Here is a 14821-nt window from a genome sequence, read left to right as displayed (position 1 = left end):
CCGTATATTAAAGATTGGTTAGATCAGTGTTTCTCAAAGTTTTTGGTACGCGACTCCCTTTTGCTCTTAAAAAATTAAAGGATCCCCCGAAGAATGGGTATGTGTAGAATAACATATTGTTCCGTCTGTCATCAAATTTTCTACGACTCCCCAAGTATTGAGAATCTTTGAGTTATATTATTCAGACTTGTACGTTTCTGATGATTTGTAGATCTGCTGCACTTGATGTTGGTTGAATTCAATAAAGAAATAACAGGTTTGGATAAAAATATAGCAATACTTCACACAGCATGGCTAGTTTAGAGCACAGTTTGAAATCGGACTAATTGAGGACTTTAAAATAAACTACACAAAAAGAGACTTGGAGAAAAACGATCATTTATTGTTATTTATTGTTCTGTAGCATATTTTAGAATTTATTTGTATTTTGCTCAATTAAAATTTAGTTTCTTTTTAATTCGTAGTTGAATGAATCCGCACTGATTGAAGCCGCACTATGCGATGTATTGCTATAATTAAATTTTCTTACCTACACATACTAAATTATGTACTATTTTTAATTGTATTTTGCACAATTCAAATTTAGTTAATTTAAAAAAAATATAATTAAATTTGCTTTAACACCTATATATACTAAATTATATACTACAGTGCAATTTGGGTTGCCTATCAATTAAATCAATGATTTTAAACAAACTTCATTTTTCTTCAAGTCTATTAAGATTTGGAAGTTTCTTATCAAAATTAATAATATTGTAGTAATAATAAAGCAAAAATATTATTATTAATAAGTTTCATTTGTCTATTATTGACAATGAATAATTCACATTAAGTTTACAAGAATAACAATATTAATACATAAAGTTATTACTTCATTGTTGTTACAAATTACTATAACATTTAGCATTATTATTTCGATTTACAAAACATTGTTTAGATTTCGTTAATTTTAGTATTCTTAAATATTTTTCTTTCTTTATGTAAGTGTACTAATTCCTGAAAGCCAGTTGCATGTTATTGAGATACTTACGTTAATGGAACCATAATAAAGAATGTATTCATTGTTTGCGGTTTCGAGCTGAAAATATAATACGTTAAAATCATACATTGACCTATTTTCCGTTCATTGTAGCAACATCTCAAAATATAAATATGTTTCTTTTCCAACGTTTTTCTTCATTAATGAAACTAATTAATTAATCATAATTATAATAAACATAATTTATTGCACATTTAAATTGTTTTTTTCAATTAATATTGTATTAAAACATCATTTATCCAAGTTTTTTTTTGTTGAGAACTAAGAAGCCATTAAAAGAAATATGTAAACAAAGTAAATGCGTTGGATTATTCGTAATACGTTTTTAAATAGCAAAGATTTATGTGACTATGTGCGAATATCAGTAACAAATGTTTTCTTTACTTAAAATTTATTCAACGTTGTATTTTTTATTACATTGTAATTAGAAATATTTTCAAAAGCATGTATAAATTAAAAATTGATATGAATATTTTCTATATATACAAAGAAATGGATTATTTTAAGTAATAAATTGTATAATGAAATATGATACACATAGTACACAATAACTCTCATTTTAGGTATCACAAATTATTTCATCTCTATTCAATTGTGTTTTTAAATACAAAGCTTTTTGAATATTCTAGATAAGTTTGTTCTTTTCTCAACAAACATATCAATAGCACTTGTAAATTAACAAGAATGAATAAACACATTTGAAAAGCGAAATTAATTTACGTTATGTAAACATTCCATTTCCACGTTTTACTTATTTTCTACGGTATAATAACAGACTTGTCATTTTTCACTCATAATTGAATGAATTATATACAATATACATACAGTGGAAACTCGCTTAACGAGTTTAATCCGTTCCAAAATTTCATGATCTTTACTCGTATAGTGAAACATATTCAAAAGTACACATAATGTGTGTACGCAAGTTTTAAAAATGATGTAGCAAAAATCCGGGATTTTTTCTTCTCATCGTTACTCGTTTGGGAAACGTTGCTCGTTAAGCGAGTCCTTTTTCTTAGAATTCATTTTGACCGTTAACCTGTATTTCAATCAGACAGTTCTTAACAATTCATACTTTAATAAGTTTTTATTATTTTCTGCAATAACCACAGGCTTAAATTGTCTATAGTACCTTCATTTGTATTGTCTTATGAACAAGGGCGCATTATTCGTATAATCCACGGAAGCCAAATATCTTAGTACGGTCCTGTGTATATTATTTATATTAATTGTATTCATAAATTAATGAATATTGTATATGTACAATATTACTGAATAATTAATAAAAAAAATACGTACATTATCGGTGGCAATCGCAAGCCCGACAACCGAAATCCCGGCTGGCTCAAAATCTCGACGTTCGAAATACCGACTATATCGAAATACCGACTATGTCAAAATCCCGACTATCATAATCCCGACAATCAAAATCCCGAATATATCGAAATCCCGACAGTGTCTTTTATTATTATAAATTTCTACAATAACATTTTTATGGTAGTCGGGATTGCGATATAGTCGGGATTATGGTAGTCTGGATTTCAATATAGTCGGGATTTTGATTGTCGGGATTATGGTAGTCGGGATTTTGACATAGTCGGGATTATGGTAGTCGGGATTTTGACATAGTCGGGATTTCAAGCGACGGGATTTTAATACAGCCGGGATTTCGATACAGTCGGGATTTCAATAGACGGTTGTCGGGCTTGCAATATAGACCCATACATTATATCAACAATACAAAAAAAATGCTCTTAATAAAATATGTATGTGTAAAATAAGCATAATTTTTGCACATTATAATTGCACTGCAATGCAAAAAAAATGAAATTAGTAATTTCCTGCTCATTAATTTTCTGTGGGAATTTTACTTTTTTTGATTATTTGTAACCGCTAAATTACCTTGAAAGAATTACTTGACATTCTTTGTTAACTTTGTTAACATGCAGATAGTTTGACGAGTAAAAAATAATTGTATTACTATTGATATAAACAGCATTTAATATTCACACCGTTGAGTCTGCCATTATTCAAAACAATTATAAGCTACAAATAGCGTCTACAATCTTGTGATTGTACAAATATTGCAGTAGGTGAGACGACGCAAACATTCTGAATGCTGTGATAATGACTCACGATCCTGTGAATCTGATGTCTACGTGTTAATTTACGCGTTCAATTGTCTAAATGGGATTTTTTACACCGAACGTTTCCAATTTGTTTTATTCAAACCAGTTATTATTTTATTTATAAAATTTATATGAATTTTACAAATTTGTTTCTTATAATTTTAGATTAACATAAAAAATAAAGAAAAGTACTGAAGACACGTTTCAATCTTCAGTACTATTCGTTATTTTTGAGGTAGCTTTTGTATTTGTTTAATTTTATAGAATGATTATTTTTTGTTTTACCAATGATTTATATTTTTTGTTTATTTATATTGAATTGTTGTTCTTCATACTTTTTATATTTTAGAATTTTGTTCGATTTAATGAAATCAAAACAATTGCATTAAATCAACAATAGCAAATAAATACAAAACATTTATTTTGTTAGTATGTTAAAATATTTATGTTTACTTGAAAAAAATGTTATTTCTTTTTATTACACATTTCCTGGCCCTCCAAAATGACCAAATCAGGTTGCGCATAGGGCCTCACATTGATGTGCAAATGTTCCTGGTAACAGGTAAAAGATATTTAAAACCTTTTGAATTTGTTTCAAAGAATATTATCATGAATTTCAATGGATGGAAAAGCTTTGTAAGGATGGTTAAGAATGAAATAATATAAGATTTTCAGTTATATTTCTTTTCTACTTTTATCCTTCTCTTCCATTTCTAAATAGCATCATCTTATATATTTCCTTTAAGAAGATCATTTACATTGACTATAGTATTAAGTTTGTTGACAAAAATAACGATCGTTTCAGTTTTCCTTTTTCTAAACTCTTCATCCAAAATTAGAAATAATTATGAAAGCAAAGAAGAAAATCAATAATGTTGTCATCAAGAATCATAAACTTAATTTAATTTTTTTTCTAAATTAAAGTAAATGTTAATAAACATGAAATAAGAAACTATTGAGTAAAGATATTAAAATAAGAAGAAAACTAAGTTTATTTTAAATTAAACACACGCTACACAAAATAATCTCTCTTGATAAAGATAGACTTTGTTTATTCTTGAATTAGTTCAAGTGTAACTGAAACGAATTCACACACGAATTTAAGTAGATTTTTTGTTTCTCAATTGTTGACCATACATAAATAATCTTCTATTTTTTTTATTAGAATAATTCGCCACATAAATTAATATGGTTTCAATAGTTTATAATTATAATTTAATTAGTTTTTGAATTGTGGAAAATTTAAATTTTATAATCCGTCAAAGCTTGTGTACGTATTTTTTTGTTCCATTAGAGAATAACAAATAAAAAGTGAATGTACAATCTACGTATTTTGAGATAATTATCATAACACAAGTGACCTTCAAAGATAAGGAATAAGTAGTAATGTAAGGAGATCAACTGTAACATTTTTATGTATCTCAATCATTTATTTCATATTATAATAATGAATTTTCTATATCAGGAGAGATGTTCATAAAACGCGAGCATCTAAGTCATTTTCAAGTTTTCATACCAGAGTGTGCCATTAAATGTTATGTTTATGCTTAGTTTGTATATTGAGTAAATAAATGATGTACCAAAAACATCCTGTATAATGTGAGAAGTGTGTGGACCAATAAATAATAATATTTATGTGATAACAGTTATAAATTAGATTCTCAAATAATTAATTTTATCAAATCTTTATTATATTCATATGAAATTTATTTAGAAGTACGAAAAACTTAATATATATATTAATTTAAAAAATAAATATGTTTTATTGAATTAAAACTATATTTTTTTTCTTTAGAGTAATATTTTTTTCTGTGTATTTATAGAATAAAACTAAAAATATATAAAGTTTTCAGCCGATTTATATTGAATGTATATATTTTCTTAAATTTAACAAACATTTCTTTATGTTTAAATAAAGAAAAACAAAAATTTATATGAAATCTAGAGATATCTGAATAAAACAAAACTTTTATTTTAGAACTGTCAATACTGTACGTATTGGAAATAACAGTCTTATCGTGACAGCAACTCACTAGTTAGTATTTACAATAAACACAAACACAAATAAAATCGGTTTAGATTCGAATATATTATAATCAAGGTAACGACATAAATTGTGAATATAAAAATGATTATATAAACATAAACGAGAAGATTTTTTTTTATTGAACCCGTTCTAATAACGAACACTAATTTATAGTGAAGTGAACGCCTTGCATAAAATCAATGAAATCAAACGAGGAATGTAACATTGCTTTAAAAATAGGTCACTTATTTGTTTTAATTAATTTAAAAGTAAAATAATATAGAATCATATGTTTAATCATCCAATTTCCAAATTTAGAAATCTTTCGTGTTCTGCATGTTTTCATCTCGAAGAAGAGGATGTAAATATTATGTTTGATACTAATAACAACAGTTTGGAACGAAAATATATTTTTAGTAGGTTATGAACCTGAATTTCCTGTCCATTAATTACATTTACATTTAGTTTCGAGTTAATTAATTTAATTGTTTTCCTTCATTACAAATTCGCGTCTAAAAAAATCAACGGTCAATAGCCTTTTGCCACACCTTATTATTAATAGTTCTATGTATGATTCACAAATATTTATCTTTTTTGATTCTATATATTTTACTATTATTTCTATAATCATATCCAATTATTATTGCATGTTTTTAGCTTGAACTAATATATTTTATAATTTCTATTGTAATTATATTTTTTTATTAGAAGAATTTCAAAGTTTTTGAAGTGATTGAGTTCTATTTGTAGATTAAATATTTATAGATTTATTTGTTCTTTATTTTCTGAAATAAAGTACATTTTGATGGGTAATTAACAAGATCATTGTATAACAATATATTTTTGTTGGTGGAAGTGGATGGTCGTTCGTGACACAGTCAAATCGAATGCACTTTTGGTCGTCGCGGCGCTCTTCCTCCCACTCGTACGTGCTTGAGTGTCCGATGATGTTTGAGTTTCAATTCAGTACGTCTGTGAAATGTGAGCAGAGTAAGTGAGAAAGTGAACGGTCATGAAGATGATTGCGTACAGCACAATTCTGCTGTTCCCACTTATAGTATACGGGCTGGAGCCCTTCGTAAATCCCGAAATAAACTCCCCCAAATGTTGCCCTTTGAATAGCCATTTGCTTAATACGAGCGGAACGCTCTCATGTTCAGAAAGGCGCCAATACATCCAAGTGCACGCGAAACCGTTGGAATTATTTGAAAAATGTAGTGATCATTGTGTTGATTTTCTCAGTAGCAACCACAACCGTTTGGTGAGGTACGATTGCAGAACCAAAGGAATAGAATACCAAACGCACAGGGAATACCCGAAATGTTGTCCGTTAAATTATCATTACGATCCCGTTTTGCACGGATGCGCGAAAGGCCGAGTTATCGAAGAACCTGTAGGATTCACTGTTTTAAACATAAGCCTTTCGCATTGTCCTTTGAAAACTCACGCGATTGTTGATTATATCACTGCAAATACAACGACTTTTGATAGTGAATTGAAGGTGAGCTTTGACAATAATACTTTCGATTATGGTACTTACTGCTTGGACGAGACGAAAAATAAATCAAGGGTGGTCAGGGTCTGCCAAACGTACGAAAGCACGTGTAAAAGGAGTTTCGACGATAATAAAGTCAGGTGTATTAGGAAATGTTGCCTCGATGGTCAGATTTATATAGGCAATACTTGTGAAATAGCTTTCGAATACGGCGTTGATATAAACCACACTAAGATCAAGCAAAGCAAAGGTAATAAATACATCGCTCAATATCAAATATTGTGCTCGAGACTAATCATTTTGTTTTCATAGAGAACTTCGCCGTAATCCAATCTCACGTTGCGAATAAATATATAGCTAAACCGCACCACAATTGCGAAGTCGATAAGATCGGAGATTTGTCTTGCATCTCAAAGAACAGTCCTGTGACGTCCAATTCAAAGGACGCGCCTTACTGCACCGAAATGCACCTTAGCAAAAACGTTTCCATCCAGAGATTCTTCCTATTTCTACCAAAAACATTACCGCTGACGGAGTCTAAGCTTAAAATAAACAGCGTCGGTTTAGCTATTTCGTGCTTCTTCTTCCTGCTGACGATGGTCCTCTACTGTTTGCTACCTGACGCCCTTCACCTGTTCGGAAAATCCATCTTATGCTATTGTTTCATAACGTTCCTAGGCTACCTGACCTTATCGGCCATGCAATTCAACAATAAAAGCGTATGGGATAAATCATTCTGCCTGACAATCGGTAAGGACATACACACATACATCTTTTTTATAATTAATAATTTTCCATTATCGAAAAAGTCTTTATAATTACAACGGGGCGGGTATCAATTACGCAAACCCATTTGAATATGCAATTCGAAATTACATAAACATTTCGCAATGATTGGTAAATATCTCAGTAATTATCATTATATCGATAAATATTTTTAAATAACATTTTATTTAGAAAACAAATATATCTTTGCAGTTTTAACTAATTTCAAAATACATTTTAATTAACACTTAATCAAATTTAACAGTTAATTAAAACATTTTCTGTTACATTTACTTTTTCAAATTCAAATTAATTAATAAGTCTTTGCAACTTTATCACATAGCAAATTAAATTTACATCTTTATAACAAACAATAATACATTATAATCAATCTAATCGAGAAGGTTTTTAAAATACTTTGTGGATCATATACCACATAGGCAACTTTATTTACACGTTATAATTAAATCTTCGTAACATCTTTCTAACAAATAATAAATTCACAATTTCTCTTTAGTTTTTACGTTCTTGAGTTTATTATGTAATGTGGCAATGAAGCCGCAAACACATAATTGCGTAGTAGCCAGGAAGCGAGAAAGCAATTATGTACGATTCATTTCAAAATGCAGACTAAATATCGTTGCGTTCGGAACGCCGGGCTAAGTTATTGTATGCAATTATTTAATGACTTTACGGCTTGCGACACATTGTTTGACATTTTAAGATGCGTGATTTTAAGCCAAAGCGTATTTTATTTTAAAATTCTTCTTGTTATTTACTCAAATCAAAATGAAAAGCCTGAGGCCATCAGGACTATTACATTTAAAAATATGTTGAAATTCTAATAAAGTAAACATATTATAAAACAACAATTATAAGTTGTAAGGATTATCTTAATTATGGTTCAATTATATTGCATTTTTCTGTAATAACAACTGATAATTGGTTGTTCATTTGCATGAATCAGTAACGTGTTATGTAATAGCATCGGATATGCGATTAATTTAATGTTCGGATGTTGTGAAAAAAATATGAATAATAATCAAGGTAATGAAAATCATGGCAACAACAATTTCATGAGTGCTTTATAATAATAGTTTTATTATAAATACTTTATTCGATGTTTAATAACTAACAAAATTAAAACAAAGTCTGAAGATGTTTTCATTTGAATGATAAGTTTTATCTTTTACTGTAGTTATTCATAAAAATACACCTACAAATAGCTTAATTATTTAATTGGTAAAATTGAAATATTATATTTAATTCACAACTTAAGTGTGAGTACGTTAAGAATTTTGAAAGGTGATGCAATGTACGTTTTTTTGTGAAGTTTAGTGGATCGGATGTTAAAAGTCGATGGTCGACTGGTTATAGCTCACATAAGCAAACACAAAAAACAAGTTCCTTCCATTGCTAAGAGTATACTCTTTGAGTACATTTGATAAAACAAGGACAAGGAATACGTTATTGAAAAATTATTGCGTCGTGTTCATCGTTTCTCGCAATGATTTATTTCTTATCATGTAGATATGTTATTGGTAATTTAGTTGTAGCAATTTATAGTAAATAAATGGTATGTACTAATTATATGCACGAACTAGCAACGAAGAATACGACATTCAAGGTTACAGCAAGAAATTCACACGGAAACGGTCGTGCTAGAAGTACTGTTCCGTAAACAATAACAACATATGAGAGACAGAAATGCAGATTTGCAATCAAAATTTTAAATCAAAATAATTATTACAATCTTTCAAATTTATAATAAAACTATTTGCATTAACGAATACCAAAAGACACGTGTAATTAATATGTGCATTTTTTCAAGAAGTTTCTTTCTCAATTGACCTTGCAATTCATAATCTCTTAGACGTATGAATTGTTTAATATTTATAGTGATCAGTCACCTATTTTAATTTTTTGCAATTAGCTAATAGAACAAAAAGTGTTAGCTTTTTTATTCTAACAGAATATACGCTTCACATGCAAGTTATTTTTTATACGATCATTTACTTAGAAATTAACTGCACCCTCTTATTCTATGAAATAGCGATTAGACATTCGGATAATTTAAATATACAGTGGAGCCTCGCTTAACTGAAGTATAGTGAAGTACTCGTATAGTGAAACATATTCAAAAATACAAATAATATGTGTACACAAGTTTTTAAAATGATGTAGAAGACACAAAATCCGGGATTTCTCTTCTCATCGTCACTCATTATACGAAATGTCGCTCGTTAAGCAAGTCATTTTTCTTACAATTCATTTTGTTCGTTAAGCTAAATGCTCGTTATGCGAGTACTGTACATTAAGTCTATTACTATCATATACTGACTTTGGATAAGCTAGTAAAAGAAATTGTTTTCAAATTGCATTACCTAGTTTCACTATTTATCGTAAATACTTTTAACGTTATCAAGCCGTAACATTTCTACTTGTTTTTGTACTTATGTCATTTATTTTTATCCAGACTAAAATATGCAAACAAGATATTTTGTTTGTTTTCATGTTATAGACGTATTCTTGTATGAAATTATCTTGTTAACTAAATGTATTTTTAAAAATTAGAACATTCCAATGTTTTGTTCATTTGCTAATTATATTATTTCCTTGTTAACATTCCGGTTAATTACTAATGTATTCCGTTTCATTTCAGTGTAATTTAAATTCATTAATAAACGTGCTCAATCAATTAATTACTGTACATGACTTTACCAAATTAAAATGAATGAAACGTATTTTCACTAGATTAAAATATATAATTATCTATTGTCATTGTAATGATAGTCACATGTTCAAAAACAATGATATCTAAATAATTAATATTATCTATTTGTTAAAACTTTAAAAACTTTAAATTTCATTGCTTATAAAAATATTACGAAATATCTTAAAATATATTTAAACATTATGAAATAATTTGAATGAAAGACCCACTAAAGTAAATCCGTTTCACAAATATACAAATTAACTTATTTTATTTGCTTTGCTATTAGCAGATTTTATTTGAACATAAAGTGTTAATATATTTACGATTTTTACTCCTGCAAAAATGTCTCTGTCGATTCTTAGATTATATTATACAATAAGAATTATTCCAGATATGATCCAGGCGCGGTCTGGCGTCTGTTTATTCTTTTATTTAGTTATAACAAAATATAAATACGTTTTATTTTTTGTATTTATGTAATTAATATTTCATTTCGTTATTTCATTAAATAAGTAAATAATAGTATTTCATAATATTATGAACGTCGTTATTATAGTAATTGATAGTAAATGTAAAATTGATTGGGTAAGGCAAAAGTAGAAATTGTAGAAGTTTGTTTACGATGAACGTACTTTGTTGATTCATCGAACAATTATTTCGATAACAATCGTTCATACATTTAATGAAAACATCCGATTCATCGACGCTATTTAAATTCACCTGGTGTAAATAAACTGCAAGTGTATCTGCAATAAGTAGGTCATCCGTCTGCGTGTTTTAGTTAAGGCCACAATGAAACTTGGGATAATTGGGGGGACTTTTGCAGGCGTATATGTATTGCGACATCCAATTTCATAATGCGGATACGCGTATTAATAATAACGTAAACAAAACAAAAAATAACGACATTTTAACCGCAACATATTTCATATTTTGTTCATTAATAATTTAATTTGTTAATGAATATGATTTTTTTTTAAACGTATAAAATTTCTTGATGCGATGAATACAAAAGTAATATTGCTTATCTAATCGTCGGATATAGATAAATCTAGAAGTTTGAATGTATTTATTTAATTTTAAACAGTTTAGATGATCGCAGTTCGGTTGGAAACAGTGCTTGTATATTTTTTTTTATCTAAAATAAAGATAAAAGAAATGTTTTCTATCTGGTCAAGCAGACCGTGTAAACAATGTAAAAATAAAACGTTGATGTGTGAAACGTGTTAATGTTGTGTTAATCGGATAATTAATTAATAATTATCAATAAAATTTATCAATAACAGTAACAAAAAAAAATATAGCTGGAAAATATCAACGGTGATGTTGTTGTATTTGGGCTCGCCCAGAAAAGGGAATTACCTTAATTGAGTCGTGATGTGGCAATTAATTTAGAAAATTGGCTCTTACGTTCAATTTAGAATCTATTTGGTGAGATCAAAGTGTGAATGTAAACATTCCCACCGTCGCGGCGCTCCATTATCCCCACTTGTTTCCATTCTATAGCTGATCTTCGATATCTGAGCTTTAGTAATGACATGAGAGCCGCGAGACGCGAAATGTCTTCTGTTCGATTCATCTTTGCTGCAATCCTTCTATCTTTGACTGAATGTGCCATCTACGATAATAGCAGATTGAAAGCACCTAAATGCTGTCCACAGTTCGAGAGCCTCAAAGAAACCAATGGGAATTTCACCTGCGAACCGTTCTTGCAAAATAATCAGATAGTATCAACTTATATCAATTTCGCAGACTGCGTTGGGAAGTGCGTTGATTTTACCACGAACGGAACGTTAGTGACATTTGATTGTAACGAGAGGAAAGTGCAGGAGGAAAGCGATTACATCCAGTTTCCGAAATGCTGTTCCTATGGACATGATTACAATAGCGAGAATCACGGTTGTGATAAAAGCACTAAACCATTGAAAACCCATTTCGAATTACTTAAAGTTAGTATGAGCCAGTGTCCTATACACACGCACGCAATTGTTGATTATATCACCGATGAAGACAAGATTGATTACCAGACCGACTACTCTATAAGATTCAATAGATCACAATACTTCCAGAAAGACTCTTATTGTCTTGATTTCACAACTAATGGTAAAGCTGTAGTCAGATCCTGCGAGAAAGTTGAAGATGTTTGCTCGATTTACAAGGAAAATGGTATACAGTGCATTAGAAAATGCTGCGTCGATGGCGAGTTTTACTTGGGACCCAGGTGCAAAGCTGCACCCTCTTACAAATTCGTTCCAGCATACACAGGAATTCACAAGAAATACGCCCTTATCCAATCGCCTAAGACTAAAAAAATATTGCTGGACGATGAAGAAATTCTCAATATCGATTCGCACGGAAGCATAAAGTCAATAAGTGATAAAAACGTCATTTTTTTGGATGTCAGTAAACCATCATATTGCTTTGAAACACTAGGAGACAAGAGAACTTTGGTCTTTAAATACGTCGTTCACGATCATTCTCAAGACATAAACTTTAGGATCAATTCGATTTTCTTGGGAATTTCCTGCGTTTTTCTTTCGCTAACTATAATTGGTTTTATTATATTGCCGAATCTGATGAACAAGTTTGGATTCCTGATATTGTGCTACTGTCTGATTACACTCGCCGGATTCTTAAGCATGGAAATCTCCATCAATGTTAACGTTAAGGAGATATGTGTCCTTATGGGTATGTTTTGATTTATTTCCGTGTATCTCTTTTCATGCATTTTTTTTCTTCTCTTATGCAATAAGAGAGAATTGCATATGATAATTTTGGGATTCCCATTCAAGATCATTTAAAATAAACAGAAATCTGACAGAGATTCCTCCTTAACCGCAATCTCAAAACTGGTTTAAATGATCTACAAAATACATATAATTAAACTATCATATTACTTTTATAAAGTAATATACATTTACAAAATACAGATTGATGTTTCAATAATTAAGTATAATATTTATTTATTCTAATGTATTTTATATATTCTAAAACAATTATATAATATTTTTACAAATACTATCAAATAGCAATTATTCTAATAGTGCGGATTCTCTATATTGATGATGATATTCCAAACTATATAAAAAAATGTAATCAATATATGAAAAATCGTATTATTTGTTGTATTATCAATTTCGATATATTAGTCATATTAATTCCAAAAAGTTCATAATCATTTATATTTGTGATAAATGTTAATGCACTTTACAAAATTGGTATTACATTATGAATGAAATAGTTGCATTTCAAAATCAGCAAGCTATCAAGTTAAAGAATGGCTCTAGGAGTGGTCTCTAAATGCGTGATCCGGCATCATGAAACGAAGGTCAAAGTCAGAAATTACTTGAATTATTGAACTGTTATTATTTTGAAATGATGATGATACAACACACAATTTACTATTTATTTTAATTGTTATTAAGAAATATATTTTTAATTAAATTAATTAATTTCAATATTAATTGTGTATTGCTAATTAACAAGTCAACTGATGCGTCACTCAAATGTAGTAAAATTTCGATTAACTTTAAAAAGTTTAATGTTAAAATTATTTTGAATGAAATGATCTGAGATAATTATGTCAATTAAACTAAATAATACATGAATTATTTAGACAAATAAAATACAAAAATGTCGATTTTGATTTAATTTTTTGAAATCTTTTGGAGTATTTTAAAAAAATATTTCATGAAAATTAAATGAAAATCTGATCATTTCTATTCTGAAAGACTCTTTAAGTCTTATTCAAATGTAATGTAATGGCAAAGAATAGATAAAGTAAAAAGTGTAATTATACAAAACAACGTTATAAATTAGTTAAATGTATATAATTATTATTGTAAATACATTTAAGTTGCAATCTATGAGTATAAGGATACATTAACAATGACCTATAACACATTGGAGTATAGAAAAATAAAAATGAATCCTGCATTGAAAATAACAATATTTTTACTAAGTCGTGCATACAAACAAGGACGATGCGGTTATAAAAGCCACTATCGAAACATATTTATGACTATACAATTATGATTGTTACTAAGCTAAACAGACTTTAATTAACGTGTACGTCCATGTATGCATTGCGAAGAGAAAATGGGAGTAAAAGGTGATTCCCTAATATAAACACGAACAAAAATTGGTTTATCCAAGCTGGACGGAAGTTTGTATAATGCCGAGGTTGGTCAAAGTGTACGAAGAGAGGAAAAAAAAACGCGTGTTTACTGTCAACGTTGTTAGATCATCCCATGCGGAGTTTTAACCCAAATTTACTTTATTTGTTTTCCTTGCGAACAGCGAATGATTAATTACATTAGGGCATACCGTTTTTATATATATATTTTAAACTCTCAAACGCTTTTGTTTAATATAGAAATAGCTATGACAATATTTTCGTATTCTATTTTTCTTCACTTGCTCTGGAAAATGTAAATATAATATCACCATATTATATACAATGATATAATAATACGTTTCTAGAACGGCTGCGAGTGTGTGATTCAACGGCGGATTATAATTTGATACAAATTTGTTTCAGGTTTCATTATCATGTTCACTTTCCTGGGATCCTTCACCTGGTTGAACATTATTTGCTTCGATATGTACATGGCCTTTGGGTAAGTTTAACTCAGCAATCTAATTATAAGTA

The 14821-nt window shown here is 28.9% G+C and overlaps 1 protein-coding gene across 2 annotated transcripts in view; it reads left to right on the top strand.

The window, feature by feature from the left end:
- Positions 1-6092: 6092 nt before the first annotated feature.
- Positions 6093-14821, top strand: part of LOC108565362 (G-protein coupled receptor Mth2-like) — an 18082-nt gene continuing 9353 nt past the window's right edge. Inside the window, exons 1-3 of one of the 2 annotated variants that reach the window (XM_017924786.1) lie at positions 6093-6939; positions 7002-7439; positions 14711-14789. In XM_017924786.1, the coding sequence (XP_017780275.1) occupies positions 6207-6939; positions 7002-7439; positions 14711-14789 (1250 nt within the window). In that variant the 5' untranslated portion in view covers positions 6093-6206. Of the gene's footprint in view, positions 6940-7001; positions 7440-11430; positions 12859-14710; positions 14790-14821 lie in introns of those variants that run through there. The other variant, XM_017924789.1, reaches the window with a different exon arrangement.

Source organism: Nicrophorus vespilloides, unplaced genomic scaffold, assembly GCF_001412225.1.
Source record: "Nicrophorus vespilloides isolate i.1.1-1 unplaced genomic scaffold, Nicve_v1.0, whole genome shotgun sequence".
Lineage (NCBI taxonomy): Eukaryota > Metazoa > Arthropoda > Insecta > Coleoptera > Silphidae > Nicrophorus > Nicrophorus vespilloides.
The sequence above is the reverse complement of the archived record's forward strand: the minus strand, read 5'-3'. Positions and strand labels throughout refer to the sequence as shown.